This window comes from Rhinolophus sinicus, linkage group LG03 (genome assembly GCF_036562045.2).
Source record: "Rhinolophus sinicus isolate RSC01 linkage group LG03, ASM3656204v1, whole genome shotgun sequence".
NCBI classification, from domain to species: Eukaryota; Metazoa; Chordata; class Mammalia; order Chiroptera; family Rhinolophidae; genus Rhinolophus; species Rhinolophus sinicus.
In genome coordinates this window covers 71,225,889-71,243,514 of record NC_133753.1, presented here as the reverse complement: position 1 = coordinate 71,243,514, position 17,626 = coordinate 71,225,889, and the positions used below count along the sequence as shown (strand labels likewise).

Sequence of the window (17,626 nt, the reverse complement as noted above, 5' to 3'; positions counted from 1 at the left end):
AGGAAAAGTTAGTTTGTCAGAACAGCAAAATCAGAATAGGTGATATATTTAATGATCCCTAACTTAATAATTTTAAGGAGTAGTCTCTAAAATTCAACTATCTCATACATTTCATTCAATAGGGACTACTTATTTTAATTTTTAACAATTTAATGTTGATCTTTATCATTTTTAATTACTTTTTAAAAATGTATTAAATTTATTGAGGTGACATTGGCTAATAAAATTATATAGGTTTCAAGTGTACTATAATACATCATCTGTATATTGCATTGTGTATTCACCACCCAAAGTCAAATCTCCTTTTGTAACCATATACTTGATCCCCTTTACCCTTTTCTACCTCTCACCCATCCCCCTTTCCCTCTGGTAACCACCGTGTTGCTGTCTGTGTCTGAGTTTTTGTTTATTTGTCTTGTTTGTTTGTTGATTTCAGTTTTATATACCATATATGAGTGAAATCATAGGGTTTTGACTTTTTCTATCTGACTTATTTTGCTTAGCATGATATTCTCAAGATCCATCTATGTTGTCACAAGTGGCAGTATTTCATCTTTTCTTATCACTGAGTAATATTCCATTGTATATATGTAGCACATCTTCTTTATCCAATCATCTACCAAAGGACACTTCAGCGCTTTCTATATTTTGGGCACCATGAATAACGCTGCAATGAACATTGGGGTATGTATATGTTTATGAATAAGTGTTTTCAAATTTTTGGGGTAGATACCCAGAAGAGGCATTGCTGGGTCATGTGGTAGCTCTAGTCTTAATTTTTTGAGGAACCGCCATACTGTTTTCCATAGTAATTGTACCAATTTACATTCCTACCAGCAGTGTATGAGGGTTCCTTTTTCTTCACATCCTCTCCAAAACTTGTTATTATTTGTCTTGTTGATAATAGCCATTCTAAGAGGTGTATGGTGGAATCTCATCATGGTCGATGTGCATTTCCCTAATAGCTAATGAAGTTGAGCATCTTTTCCTATATTTGTTGGCCTTTTGAATGTCTCTTTGTATGTCTATTCAGTTCTTCTGCTCATTTTCAATTGGATTTTTGTTGTTGTTGTTGTTGAATTGTATGTGTTCTTCATATATTTTGGATATTAACCCCTTATCAGAGAAGTTGTTTGCAAATATCTTCTCCAATTTGGTTCATTGTCTTTTTGTTGATTGTTTCTTTTGCATGAGGAAACTTTTTAGTTTGATATAGTCCCATTCATTTATTTATTTATTTTTATCTTTTACTTCCTTTGCCTTTGAGGTCAAATTCATAAAATCCTCTCTAAAATCAAGATCCATAAGTTTAGTACCTATGCTTTCTTTTGTGCAATTTATTGTTTCAGGTTTGTGTTTAGGTCTTTGATCCATTTTGAGTTAATTTTGGTATATGGTGACAGATAGCAGTCCAGTTTCATTCTTTTGCATATGGCTTTTCAATTTTCCCGGCATCATTTATTGAAAAGACTTCTGTTTCTCTGTTGTTGCTTTTGGCTCCTTTGTTGAAAATTATTTGCCCACATATATAGGTTTATTTCTGGGCTCTCAATTTTATTCCATTGGTCTGTGTATCTGTTTTTCTGCCAATACCATGCTATTTTCAGTATTGTCACTTTTTGTATAATTTGAAGTCAGGGAGTGTGATACTTCCAGCTTTGCTCTTTTTTCTCTGGATTTCTTGAGCTTTTGGGGGTCTTCTGTGGTTTCATATGAATTTGTTGATTTTTGTTGTTGTTGTTCTCTTTCTTTAAAAAAAATGCCATAGGACTTTTGATGAGGATTGCATTAAATCTGTGTATTGCATTGGGTAATATGATCATTTTAACTATGTTAATTATTCCAATCCATGAACACAGGATATCTTTTCATTTCTTTGTGTCTTCTTCAATTTCTTTTAAAATCTTGTAGTTTTCAGTGTGTAGGACCTTCAATTCTTTTGTTAAGTTTATTCCTAGGTATTTATTCTTTTTGTGCAATTGCAAAGGGAATTGTTTTCTTTCATTTTTTTTTCTGAAATTTCATTGTTAGTATATAGGAATACAATGGATTTTTGTACACTAATTTTGTATCCTGCAATGAAGAGCATGCAGACATAGAAATATACATTGCATACTATATTTACTGTATGTTTATTGTTTCTAATAGTTTTTTGGTGGAGTCTTTAGGTTTATTTAGATAAAGAATCATGTCATCTACAAAAAGTGACAATTTTAGCTCTTCATTCCCAATTTGGATGCCTTTTATTTCTTTCCCTTGACTAATTGCTCTGGCTAGGACTTCCAATACTATGTTGAATAACAGGGGTAAGAGTGGCCATCCTTGTCTTATTCCTGATCTCAGAGGAAATGCTTTCCATACTGGTAAGGTTTATTCTCTCTTACTTCTAGAGTGAGAGAATAAACACTTCTATTCAGTATCTCATTTAACTGTTTTAGATCCCTTCAATTCAAATCAAACTGTCGTCAACAATTATTTGATGATTTGGAATGGGGTGACAAGAGCAAGATATCTCTGCGGAATCAGATCATTTCTCCTAAAAACAGAAGTCTAACTGTCTAATTTCCCAGGAGCTGCTTTCTTGTTTCTCTCCCTCCCTCCTTCCTTTCCTCCCTTCTTTCTTCTCTTCTCTCTTCTCTTCTCTTCTCTTCTCTTCTCTTCTCTTCTCTTCTCTTCTCTTCTCTTCTCTTCTCTTCTCTTCTCTTCCCTTCCCTTCCCTTCCCTTCCCTTCCCTTCCCTCCCCTCCCCTCCCCTCCCCTCCCCTCCCATTCCTTTCTCTTCTTTCTCTCTCTCTCTCTCTCTCTCTCTCTCTCTCTCTCTCTCTCTCCCCCTTCTCTGTGATTTTCTAGTCTTTTCCTATAAATATAGCATAATCTAGTAAGGGAAATAGATTCATTAGAGAATTATAATACAAAACGAAGAAAATACAGACATAGAAATATACACTGCATGCAATGAAGAGGTTAGTATAAACTGACAAACTGCTCAAAGGATAGGGGAGGAAAACAAAAGAAACAATCTACATATTTTGGTCCTGACAATTTTTTAAAGACCCTATTGGATAATTTAAATACTCTCTATCACCCCTATATTATATTATTTTTAGTGAAAGCAATCTTACTTTTATTTATTTTTTGCAATACATGGAATAAATTAATTAAAGCAACTAAAAAGATTTGACATTTGAACTATTGAAATGAATAAGTCAAGGAGACGTATTTCTATTATAAAGTTTTAGTTAAAATTGTTTTCAATTTTTACAAAGGACAAAATGGATTAAGCACATTTGTGTGTGTGTGTGTGTGTGTGTGTGTGTGTGTGTGTGTGTGTGTAAGTAAAGTTAGAGAACAGCTAGGTATTCTTAATTCTTCAGAAAATGAAGTTTTATTCTGAGGAACTTTTTAGGTCTTGTTTCATGACTCATATTTTTCAAGAATTCTGACCTGATTATTTTCATCCAACATTTATTTTCTTTATGCCTTAAGCATTCCTGTATATATTTTATAAAATGGTATCAGACACTTATTTTCCTGGTTTGGGTTTTTTGTTTTTGTTTTTGTTTTTCTTTGTGGATTTTTAACCTAATTTCCACAACTTATTGAGGATATAAATAATGTATCATATTTCTTTTTTACTCCTCATATACAGCGCAGAGCTGGATGCACAGTATATACTTATGACAGAGTCTGCTGGTTGTACCTATTGTTCCTTTCTTCCTTAGTAATAGAGACTTGACATTATTTATGGTGACTCCACTAAAATATTGCATTTACTAGTCTCTCCTTTGCAGTTGGAGGTGGAAAATAAAATTTTAACAGTAGCTGGTTAGTGGGACTTTCATAAACTCTTTCAAATGGTTTCTCTGCACTTCAGCTCTCCATATGTTATCACTGTTTTGTTGCATTTCCTTATAGTTATTTTTCATATTGCCTTTCCTCTGTAAAAAGAACATTATAACCTTTTTATAAGTGCCTGGCTTTTAAAAAATAAATAATATAATAAATGCACTAAAATTATATTTTAAATGGTAGTCCGCATTAGTTTTTCATTTTTTTCCTATGATCTAAATTAAATAATAATGATAATAAGAGTAACAACAACCACAACAAAATGGAAAAATGTTTAAACCCACAAGAACAAAGAAAACAGGACAGAAGTTAGATGTAGACAAAAGATTCCAACAAATGTTTGGAAAAGAGAAAACAAAAGTGTGATAACTGATTTGGCAAAGTAGGGAAGGCAAACCCTAAAGTACCAACTGAGAAGAACACTGAAGAGAAATACATAGATTTATCGCTCAGAATCCCAGATGTTTGGAATGCCAGGAGACCAAGTATGAGAGATGGTGTCGTCCTGGCTGGTAATGGGGAGAGTAAGATAAATGAACAGTTCAGTCTCCTATCCTCTCTTTCCACCTCTCACTCCCAGAAATCACACAGGCCTATGCTTCAACAAACAGAATATTGGCATCTTTGCATTAAGAAATTGAACTATATTAGAGAAAAGTCTTTCACATTCTGTCTTTGGAGATCACAAATAGAATGGCTGCCTTTCCACTGGAACCCTAACGAGGTTTGTTTCTTAGAAAACACCTATGTGGAAAGAGGATAAGATTACTCAGGTTTTCTGACGCAGGGCAACTGCCATGAATTCTTCCATTGTTCTTCGTTTCATGACGCAGTTCTAGGGTATGCCATGTGCTAAAATTTACATAGTTTTTTTTTAAGGTATAAATGATTATATTTATTTAGAATAATAATAGACATCAAAATAAATGATAAATTTTAAACTATCACAAGCATCACAAAATCTGGAAAAGTAACATTAATTAGTCACATCATTAGCTACGTGGCATATTTCTATAATACTTTTCCCCCAATATTTCCTAATAGTCATGGGATATGGAGTATAGCATAGGTAATAGAGTCAACGGAATTGTAACAGCTAAATACGATGTCAGAGGAGCAATAGATTGGGGGAGGGGAGTTATAACTTTGTGAGGGGTGAAATGTCTAACTATTGCATTGTTTTGTACACCTGAAACTAATAATAATAAAAAAGATATTGCATATCTAAACACAGAGCGGAAATAAAAATTGAAGTGACCAAAAAAAATCCTAAAAATGTACATGACATTACCAATAACAATTTGTGAATTTTGTGAACCTGAGAAAACGATTTTCTAAATGGATACTAAGAGAAAAATTTGGGGTCAATCATATTAAAGGAAATTATCTTTAAGTTTCTTTATACATCGATTTTAAAAAAAAATAATTCAGCATGATTTTCTTATTAATTATTGTTAATTCCCACTAGAATTTGGAATACATTATTTATTAGTCCTATTGACACTCTCATTTTTTTCATTATCATAATTATAATTTATGTCCCTAATATGCACCAGACTCTGTTCTGGGCTTGTGACATATGTTTTATCAATTTTATTTCATGACACCTTTATATGCTCTTAGCATTTCTAGTTTCCATATAAGAAAAATTAAGTTCCCAGAGGCAGGAATTTGCCTAAGGAAATGGAGTTAGGAAGCCTTCCAAATAAAAAAGCAGTTGTAAAAAGGCGCAGACTTCTCTACTATTTTTGCGATAATCTAGGGGATTTATAACTTGACACTTCTATTATTTGTGTATCTATATATGCATTTAATAAAAATTTGTGAGAAACTGAATTGAAGTTTTTCAACCATTTAAATCTGAATATAAGCTAAACTTCTTGAAAATTTTTGTGTTTAACAAACTCTCTAAAAATACACATTTGTTCTGACTTGCCCTTTTGAGGCCATTGAAAACAAATTACATCTCCAACTTAAGCCCTTTTTGAGTCTTTTCATCTCCAACATAAACACAAAGCTTTAGTGGTTTATGGAAGAATATCTGATAGATTTTCATGGATCACTGAGAATGCAATTTTTTTTTTAAATTGAAAGGTAATTCTCATCTTCACTTCATAAAGATCAAGTATGGCCATTGAGAGTACAATATGGAGATAATTTTAAAAGGATACATTTCATTCTTTTTTCAAAAACATTTAGTTTTAAATTAGTGTTGACAAACAATATTATATTAGTTTAAGGTATACAAAACAACATAGTGATTAGACATTTATATACCTCACAAAGGGATCACCCCAACAAATCTATTACCCATCTGACACTGTACATAGTTATAATATTATTGACTATACTCCCTATGCTGTACTTTACATCACTGTGACTTTTTTTTCAGTTATAGTTGACATTCAATATTATTTTATATTAGTTTCAGGTATACAGTGTAATGGTTAGACATTTATGTAACTTGTGAAGTGATCCCCCCGATAAGTCTAATACCCTCCTAACACTACACATAGCTTTTACAGTATTATTGACTACACTCCCCATACTGTACTCCACATTCCCATGACTATTTTGTAACTACCAATTTGTACTTCTCAATCCCTTCATAAAAGGATAAATTTCTGAAAGACATGAGATGGAGTTCAGACTGATAAAACAAAATTAACATAGGACCTAATTTTATTTATCGTAGAATATTTCTAGATGAGGGATACAGACAAGTATTTGTAGATTCATAGGTGGGAGAGTCAATAATAGGTTGATTTAGGGAAATAACTTCTGTTACTTGTTCATCATTGTATGTTTGTGCCTAGTACAGTGTCTGATATGTAGTAATCATTAAACATGTGTATAAGACATTGGAAAAAAGTCAGAAATATTAAGGAGTTATTACTTAAGGACTTCATTACAACATGTGTACACTGTTCAAGCAATTTATGTAGTATTAATATTGGGTTTGGACAGGTTTCCATTTTCCTAAGCATCCAACATCTCTAAGTGATACAGTCCTTTGGGACAGTGAAATTGGAAATGTGCATCATATTGTAGAGGGCATATCACACATCATAATATTTATCACTCCTAATTCAAGGAAATTTGCCATTTTCCTTACTTGTTCTGGGCAATTCAAATGTTGTGTTTCTGTGCTCCTTGGATGAAGCACATACCAACTTTTAAATTATTCCCTCAGGTTTTTTATCCCTAGATGTCTGGACCTGGCCTCCAGAGAAATGATTTTCTTAGTCACAACCTGTGGTGCTAGTTAGCTCATTGTTACATCAGGGAAGGAGCTGAAATATAACAAAATATAGAAGACACAGCTTTCTGTGTGGACGGGGGAAGACGCACCTTCTCCCCCGTCTATTGTCCCTGACTACACCAAGGCTGGCACAGTGATTGGTAGGTAAAAGAATGGTGTTACGATATTTACATCAGCCACTCTATTTTTGAGACAATGGGATGGAAATAATGATAGCAATAAGTATGTAAAATACTCAGAGAATAGTGGTAAGAAGCAGAAAGCCTCCAGTAAGGAAAGGTGTGAGAAAAACATGGTGATTATATAGAGCAGATCTTGACCATGGAGTTGGCAAACAAACAATTTTTTCTTCTGCTCGATCCCTACAACTAAAGCATTTAAACCCAAGGCTGAAAAGGGCATTAAGAAGACACCTTGGTCATCTCATACTTACAGGATGAACCATTCTTAAACAGTCTTCAGAGAGTGCCAAATTATGAAAATAATCTTTCAAAATTTTCAATCCTGTCATTCACTCCTGAAATAAAATCAGGAAAACTTTGACTTACGATGGTTCTTTTGAATGGCCTCTGTGAAGACGATGGGGAAGCTAAGGCCTGAGATGTTTCATTTCGAAGGGACTAGAGTTGTGAGTAGCAACTTTGGAAGAGAATAAGAAAAAAAGAAAAAGAAACTTAAAAAGCAAAGAAACCTTGTTTTAAATTAATGTGGGTAGAATATATTTTAGAAAGATTCCAGGAAACAAAAATCAGGGATCATGAAGCAGATTCAGAAAACACCAAATGAATTATAAAACAATTAGATTTGGAAGTATTTGACAATTTTTCCTACAAAGTCATTAATTAATTAATTTATTCACTTAAAAAAATCAGTGTAATCATTCATTTATTCAATAAATTAAGGACCCTCATGCCAGGAGCTGTCTTAGGCACTAGATTAGATATATAAATGAGACATGTTTCATGACCTCAAGGGGCTTAGCGTTTCTGTTATATTTTGGCCAAAATATAAACCGAAAAATTACAATTCAATGTCTAAAGTTTTTATTGGAGATGTGAACAGAGTACTACTATGGGAACTCAAACTTCTACGGTGCTTATTAGAAATTATTCATACAAAATTTCAGACATTTGGAAAAAAAGCCTCTGAGAGTAGCTGGAGGAATTAATAATGGTGATTTATCAACAGTCACATAGGACTGTACTCTAGAGAAAATGAGAGGAGATGGTAGCGTTTAGAAGTCAGATGTTCTTGTCCTTTTCGCTAAATGGTTTCTTAGTCTTCCAGATCCAAGGATAGTAGTTGGGGGTAGAGTGAGAAAAGAGAAGTATAAACAGACATTAGAGGGTAATATTCTGGAAATCTATATTAGGATGATAATTTTTCGATTAAACTTGCTACTTTGCAAGGGAAAATAACAACAACAATAATAATAATAATAATAATTTAAGTGTGAGCTATGTACTAGGTATTTTTCTGAGCTGTACATGCGTTAGCTCATTAACAATAATACCTATGAGGTAGGTCCTATTATTATCTCCATTGCATTGATGGGGCACATTAAAGCAGAGAGAAGGAAGTGAGTTGCTAAAGGTCACACAACTAGTAAGAGGTCAGCTGTGTAAGAACCAAGACATTCACACTGTATATCTAAGTCTATTATAAGAGAAGTGCTTAACCAGCATATGATCTTCAAAACTCTCTCAGATTGAGATAAGCCCTTCTCTGATCCTAATGCTTTCTTCTTGCTTAATTTACCGTGGGCAAAAATGTGTATAGAAAATCAAGATACTTACTATATCTTGGTATTTTTCTGCTACTAGTTTATTTATGAGACTCAAGGTCCCATGGCTCCACATACTCATTTATATGGTGAAGATATTTTTGTACACTGCCTCCTCACTCTCTTACAGAATAAGGTAGATGAGCTTGAAGGATTCAGAATAGGAAAAATCAATTCATTTCTTTTATGTACTGTATATATCTACAGTGGTGATTATATTACTGTCCACCTTGTCACCCATATTGTTCTTTTAAAATTAAAAAAATGTTTTATTAAAATATAGCTAACATACAATATTATATTAGTTTCAGGTGTACACAATTGTTATTCAACATTTATATACCTAGAGAAGTGATCACCATGATAAGTCCAGAAACGATCTGACACCATATGACGCTATCACAATATTATTATATTTGCTATATTCCCCATGCTGTGCATTAACTCCCCATAGCTTATTTGTTTTATGCTTGGAAATTGGGATCACTTATTCCCCTTCATCTCTCTCTCCCACCTTTTAAAATTTTTCAATTACAGTTAATAGTCAATATTATTTTATATTAATTTCAGGTGTAGAGCATAGTGGTTAGACAGTTATATAACTTAAGAAATGATCCTCTGACTAGTCTAGTACCCACCTGGAACTATACATAGTTATTATCATATTATTGACTATATTCCCTATGCTTTGCTTTACATCCCAATGACTGTTTTGTAACTACCAATTTGTACTTCTTAATGCCTTCACCTTTTTCACCCTGTCCCCCAACTCCCTCCCATCTATTACCCCAATAAATCTAGTACCCATCTGACACCATACATAGTTATTACAATATTATTGACTATATTCCTTATGCTATACCTTACATCCCCATGACTACTTTGTAACAACCAATTTGTACTTCTTAATCCCTTCCCTCTTTTACCCATTCTCAACCCCTCTCCCGTCTGGCAACCATTAAAAGTTCTCTGTATCTATGAGTTTGTTTCTGTATTGTTTGTTTATTTTGTTCTTCAGATTCCGCATATAAATGAAATCACATTGCATCTGTCTTTCACTGTCTGACATAGTTCACTTAGCACAGTACCCTCCAGGTCCATCTATGCTGCCACAGATGGCAAGAACCCATTCCCTTCCATGGCCGAGCAATATTCCATTGTATATTGTACCACCTCCTCTTTATCCATTCATCCACCAATGGACACCTGGGCTACCTCTACATCTTGGCCATTGTAAACAATGTTGTAATGAACATATGGATGTACATGTTCTCTTGAAATAGAATTTTGGGTTTCTTTGGATAAATACCCAGAAGTGGGATTACTGGGTTCTTTGTCTCTTGTTATAGCCTTTACTTTTAAAGTCCATTTTGTCTGGTATAAGTATTGCTATCCCAGATTTTTTTTTTTCCCATTCTCATGAAATATCTTTTTTTCCATCCCTTTATTCTATTGTAGGCAGCATATGTAAGGGTCTTGTTTACTTCTTCATTCAGCCATCCTAGGTTTTTTGTTTGGAGCATTTAATCCATTTACATTGGAAGTAATTACTCATAGATATGTAGTTATTGCCATTTTATTATTCATATTTTTTTAATTTTTTTTTGTCTTAAAGAAGTCCCTCTAACATTCCTTGTAATACTGGTTTGGTGGTGAGGAACTCCTTTTGCTTTTCCTTGTCTGGGAAGCTCTTTTATCTGTCCTTCGATCCTCTCACCCATATTGTTCTTAATTTATCTTTCTAGGACCTTTACTCTTAATCCACTTTTATTTTCATAGAATCTTAGAATTATAGAACTAGAATATTCCTTAAAATTCTAGTTAAAGTCCCTTATGTATTTAGGAAGGAACAGCTGTAGAGGGAGGTTGAAAGATTTTCCCAACATCACACAGATTCTGGTGGCTAAGCTGCAATGAAAATCAAAATCTCTCAATTCTTGCTCAGTGCTCTTTATAGCAGCCTCTCAATCTGGAGTGTAAGTCAGATAAGTACCCTACACTTGCTAAAATTCAATTATTTGTGAAGATTTTGGAGAAAATTTAAAAATATATGTGTATATGCTATTTTATAGTTCGTAAAGATAAAACAAAAACCTTCAAATAATAACTTTGCTTATGTAATTCCTTACCCCACTGTTACAAAAATATCTCTTTGAATGATGTACTCTGTGGATCTTACTGAGGTAGAGTACTCTCTAAAAAAAAATTTCATATATCTCTAATTTCTAAAACTTTAGTACCTTCCCGTTGTACTTACCTTCACACTCCCTTCCCCACCTGACTTCAGTCCCCTTTTCTCAGTGTTTCCTTTGCTCTTCCCGTAGCTAAAGTTCTACTGCTTTCACTATATTCCCATGATCAACAGGTTTGAAAGGCTAACGTACCTTCTCTGAGGAAGGATTTTCAATAAATCATCACTTGAATCTTTGTATAAACATTTTCCTTTTTTATTTTATAAAATCCATTTTTGCTTTTTTATTTAAGTGAATACCTCGCTGGTGGCAATGTCACCCATAAAGATGAGCTGTTTTCATTCTCAGAAGGAGTACAGGAGTAATAACCTAGTTTTTTGTTTTTTGGTGTTTTTTTTTATTTACAGCTTTCTCAACTTTCATCAATACAACCTTTGCTTCCATTCTTCTAGTTTTCCAGACAGAAGCTTAATCTTTCTATCTGATGTTATTGGAGTTATATCTAACATCATTTCTTTCAGTTGTGAGTGGGGTTTTTTGTTTGTTTTTTGTTTTCAAGAGGGGCTAGGATGAGTAACTTTTACTCTGAGAGTAAACGTGTTCTTTTTTTTAACATTTTTTATTAGTTTCAGGTGCACAAAACAATGTAATAGTTAGACATTCATAATTTATATCCCTCACACAGTGACAACCACCCTCCCCCCATCCACTACCCCTCTGACATCGGATACTGGCTTCTATATTCACATCTTCATCTAAGGAAAGAGAATGGACAGTGGTTATAGATGATAGCTTTTTTTTTAAATGCCTCTTGTATGACTGTAACCCAGTATCTCTAGAGTCATTTACATGATAGTCTCCCTAAATTTCTCAGATTAGCAAGGTAACTATTTTCCACTTGGTTACTGAGAGCTTGGCTAGATACATGGATGAACATTGCTTTGTTAGTAAGGAAGAATTTCTGCACAGATTCTTTTTTCCCCCTCAAAGCTTTTGTTCCCTTGAGGAGAGTTTACATAGCTCACTCACCTATATGGAGGGCCTCTGTATTCCTAGGTATCTCCATAGACATCCTCTGAATACTACACCCTGCAGATTAAGTACAGAATGGGAATTCACTATATGCTGTTAAAAGAGGAGCTGGCTTTTTAAGATTCCACATGTAAGAGATCATGCAGTGTTGTTTTTTCCCCCCCTTTGTCTGGCTTATTTCACTTAGCATAATATCCTCCAGGTTCATCCATGTTGTTGCAAATGGCAGGATCTCTTTTCCTAAAGGCTGAATTATACTAGGTCTAACAGTTAAATTTGCAAACTTGTTGCAATGATGTTGCTAATCTTTTTGTGATATCAGGGGTATTATTCATTATGAATTTGTACCAATTGGACAATTAACTAAGTTTACTATTTACAAATTCTGAAAAGGCTGTGTAAAAAAGTTAGACGACCTAAACTTTTCACCAAAAATTCATGGTTTTTGCATCACAGCAATGCACCAGCTCAGACAGCACTGTCTGTGAGGAAGTTTTTAGCCAGTAGACAAATAACTGTATTGGAACACCCTCCCTACTCATCTGATCTGGCCCCCAATGACTTCTTTCTTTACCCGAAGATAAAGGAAATATGGAAAGAAAGACATTTTGAAGACATTCAGGACATCAAGAGTAACACGATAACAGCTCTGATGGCCATTCCAGAAAAAGAGTTCCAAAATTGCTTTGAAGGGTGGACTAGGCGCTGGCATTAGTGCATAGCTCCCCAAGAGGCGTACTTCAAAGGTGGCTGTAGTGATATCCAGCAATGAGGTATGTAGCACTTTTTCTAGGATGAGTTCGTGAACTTCATTGTCAGACCTTGTATATCTTATAATTTCTTTATCCATTTAAGAGTATAATGGTGGTTACCAGGGGTGGGGAGGTGGGGGAAATAGGGATATGTTGGTCAAAAGGTACACATTGTAGTTATGTAGGATGAATAAATAAGTCTAGAGATCTAATACACAGAATTATGACTATAGTTAATAATACTGTATTAAATACTGGACATTTGCTATGAGAACAGATTTCACGCGCTCTCATCACACACAAAAAAATGGTAACTGTGAGAAAAGGGAGTCTTTGACTATCTTTTTAGTCTGTTTTTGTGCCTCAGTCAGTCAAATGTCTTCCCTAGTTCTTTGACTCTCTTCCCTGCCAGGAGGCCTTTGCATTTGCTGTTCTCTATTCCCCCACAGGCTTTTTTCCTACGTTAAAATTAGCTGAAATGTCACCAATTCAGAGAAGCTCTTCTAAAAAAGTCATCGGTACAGTATGTGATTGACTATGTTCCCCTCCCCTTTTTAATAAGTTTGCACAGTGACAGATGATTACCAGAATTATTGGGTGATCACATTGTAAGGTATTAAAATGTCAAATTACTATATTGTACACCTGAAGCTAATATAAGCAATATAAGATTGTATACCAATTATACTTATGTACCTAAATAAAATAAATAAAAAAGTTATCACTATACATCACCACCACATGCTACCATTATTTATTCTGTATCATACTTCTATTTTTATTTCCTTCTTGTCTCTTATCAATAGTGGTAATTATTTTACTCATTTATATTTTATTCATTTATTTATTGTTTGTTTACTAATTTATTGTCTGTCTCTATTTCTAAAATGGAACTTCAATGGGGGCAGAAACTGAGTCTTCTTTTGGTCATTGTTGTGTTCTCAGCAGTTAGCACATAGTAGATACTCCCTAAATATTTGTTGAATAAACAAATAATTTATAAAAGTGACACAGAAGCTTTATGTTTTCGGATAGAGCTTTCCATACCATTGTAAAGTTTTGTTCTGACATGCATTAAATTACAAATGCAGGCCAAGGTCAGAATTGTTGTGGGTTTAATGGTATTTCAGGCCATATTCATGTTCATGTAGAGAATATATGTGTTGATTACTCCTTCAGTGAGGAAGTGACATGGTTTAGTGTCATGGTGTGTGTGTGTGTGTGTTATGAGTAGTGGCTGAATTATTGGCTTGGGAAACATGGAGTTTGGTTGGCTAACTATTGGATTGAGGTGCTCCAGTAATGTGTCCCTTTTTAACTTGATGGTTGTGAGGAGTAGAGGAGAGAGGTATTCAGCAAGGAGTGAGAATGGAAGAATGCTCTGTATTTTTTTCCTAAGGAATAAATCAGGTAAGTTATGGTTCTTAATGCAAGCATATCTTATTAGCTTCTAATTTTACATTATATCTTGGACAATGAGGTACAAAAGCAAATCTCTTTGACACTTTCTTTGGTAAAATGATCTTTTCTATTCCATAATAACCATGTGTTTGTCTTTCCATGACATCAACGCACATTCACCTAGATTTTTTTCTTTCTATATTTTCTTTCTGTATTAGCCTTTTTCTCTTCCTCTTTCATGGGATGGGTATAGAACAGGACAGAAGAAGAAAGGTGATCAGAATTATCATATCAGTATCTCCAAGAAAACAAAAATGTCTAGGGTCTTATAATAGTATTTACTGCATTGAAATATTCTTCTACTTTCAGTCACAAGAGGACAATTATTTTATTAAGAACAAATAATTGAATCACTTCAATCTATTCAAAAAGGACAGACGGATATAGCATAATAGAAAAATATCCAAATGAACTGAGTAATTATAATGTTCTAGATGCTTTTGGTAGAGATATTTTTGATTGTTGGAAACTCATAGTTTATACATCAGTAAATGAGCAGTATGCTGTGAGTTTACAATTATATACCTGCTGTGTTTTTAGTTATGGAGGCTGTGGGGTCCCCTCTTCAGGTAAGTACAGTAAAACTATTGATTTCTGGAATCCTAGGAACTATGTCATTCTGGATAATCACATTTTTAAGAAAGTTGAGGATTAAAAACTGGCAGCATTATCTTTCTTTCGATTAAAATCTTTCTGAATTGAATTTTAAATTTCCTTATTTTACTTAACACGATGAACTCACTGAAGCCCACGCTGGACTATTAGTAAGTATGGGAATATTTACCCATTTGCTAAATAGTCCCACAGTAATGAATCTTATGAATGTTTTTGTTTTTCTGCCTCTTGTGTCATATTCCTGGTACATACAGGTCTTTTTTTTAGTGTGCCTACTTTAATGATCCAGCCTTTCTTTGATACTCATAAATGCTATAATAACATATTAGATTTGGAAGTCACATGTCTATGTTTGTTAAAAGTATGCACAAACTGAGTCAGTAGTTTCCAAGAAAGAAACGCTGGATTACTTCAGTCAATAGTATACTATTGGACATCATCAAATCTATTTGGTTTTATAAAACCTTAACTTTTTTTTCCCTATGCTTACCTCCTGAGGAGAAGCAATATTATAAAATCGTGCATCAGTAGACTAGAAGCAACTATTTAGTATTGGCTGTTGCTTATAAGAAATACTTCGGTGTGGCAGTTTTTACATTACTTAAAAGAGGGAACATATTTAGTAGAGTGAATGATTACCTTATTTTTATTTGAGGGTTTTGTTCTATCTAATAGAGTTAGGTTCAATATCATGTCTTAAGTAAAATTTTAGCAATAATCTTATTACCACTTTCACCTTGAAATGGAGACTGTGTCAGCTGGGGTGGCATGCAAACACATTTCTCAGATCACTGTCCTATTCCTGCCTTCCTGAAACAGTGAGTATAATCCATGATCAGTGGAGTAGTGGGATCTGGTCAAAGCCAGAAGAATTTTCATATAGGGCCCTGCATTGTTGTATACCTGTTACCATTGTTGCTTACCTATTACCAAGAATTAAGCTGTGTAGGCTTTGGTTAAGGGAAAAACATGTCTGTTCACTATACATGAAGCACTTGGATCTCTTTGATAAATTAAAACTAAAATACGCATACTGGATATTAGATTAGAAGACTAAATTTCCAAGTTGGTTAGATTTTTCAGCAACAACAAAACAATCTAGAAAGAACAGGCTGCATCTCTTATTATCAGTCTAAAATTTGGCTAAACTCAGAAGCAGCTGCACACATTGTTTACTAAGGTAAATGTTTGGCGGAAGGATTAGGACATTGCTGAGTTGCATAAAAAATAAAAATTAATAACATTACAAAGTTGAAATTTTGGTCTCAGACGTGACACACTTCATATGATTTTGATGTTTCTAATTTTCAGGTCATCACTTATTCTTTCCCTATCTTGGTTTATTAGACATAAAATGGGACAACCAAACATATCCTAATGCAATCTCTTAATGACAGAGAACATCTGATGATTTTGAAAGCAGTAATATAACTCTAGTTAAAAGCTATTTTGAGTAATTATAATTTCTTTATTTTTCATAGCCATATTAAGAAAAAAGTGAAGATATGGAACATGCAAATTATACCAGAGTGACAGAATTTGTTCTGACTGGCTTATCCCACACTCGGGAGGTGCAACTAGTCCTATTTGTTATATTTCTATCCTTCTATTTGCTCATTCTTCCAGGAAATATTCTTATTATTTGCACCATAAGGCTTGACCCCCATCTGACCTCGCCCATGTATTTCCTCTTGGCTAATCTGGCCTTCCTTGACATTTGGTATTCCTCCATCACAGCCCCTAAAATGCTCGTAGACTTCCTTGTGGAAAGGAAGATCATTTCTTTTGGCGGGTGCATTGCACAACTCTTCTTCTTGCACTTTGTTGGAGCCTCGGAGATGTTCCTGCTCACAGTAATGGCCTTTGACCGCTATGCTGCTATCTGCCGCCCCCTCCACTATGCTACCATCATGAATCGACATCTCTGCTGTATTCTGGTTGCTCTCTCCTGGATAGGGGGCTTCATTCATTCTATAATACAGGTGGCTGTCATTGTTCAACTTCCCTTCTGTGGGCCCAATGAGTTAGACAATTACTTCTGTGACATCACACAGGTAGTCCGGATTGCCTGTGCCAACACCTTCCCAGAGGAGTTAGTGATGATCTTTAGCAGTGGTCTTATCTCTGTGGTGTGTTTCATTGCTCTCCTAATGTCTTATGCCTTCCTCCTGGCCATGCTCAAGAAACACTCAGGCTCAGGTAAGAGTACCAGCCGGGCTATGTCCACGTGCTATTCCCACATCACCATTGTGATACTAATGTTTGGGCCATCCATCTACATTTATGCTCGCCCATTTGACTCTTTTTCCCTAGATAAAGTGGTATCTGTATTCCATACTGTGATATTCCCTTTGCTTAATCCCATCATTTACACATTGCGAAACAAGGAAGTGAAGACAGCCATGAGGAAGTTGGTCAATAGAAATATTTTATGTAAAGAAAAGTGAAAGATAAATGGCATATATTCAACAGTCCTTCTGAGGGTCATTGTCCTGGAGTAGGAAGCATTTGCAGTGGCAAAAATGATGATTTCACTACCTTCTTTCATCTGAGTTCTTAAAATCCCACTAGGTTTTTCTTTTTTAAATTGGTGAAAAAACAAAGAAATTGAGATGGAAATAAATGTATTCACACCCTCTCTGCAATTTCTGCCAGATCACAATTAGAATATATGACATAAT

General features: G+C 34.4%; 1 protein-coding gene across 1 annotated transcript; it reads left to right on the top strand.

The window, feature by feature from the left end:
• The first annotated feature begins 16,450 nt into the window (after positions 1-16,450).
• LOC109439456 (olfactory receptor 4M1) lies at positions 16,451-17,392 on the top strand. The gene has a single exon (XM_019719770.2). The coding sequence runs from the start codon at positions 16,451-16,453 to the stop codon at positions 17,390-17,392; it is 942 nt and encodes a 313-aa protein (XP_019575329.1).
• Positions 17,393-17,626: the final 234 nt, after the last annotated feature.

Excerpts from the sequence above, each read along its gene's own strand:
- LOC109439456 (XM_019719770.2), top strand. The coding sequence starts at position 16,451 with ATGGAACATGCAAATTATACCAGAGTGACAGAATTTGTTCTGACTGGC.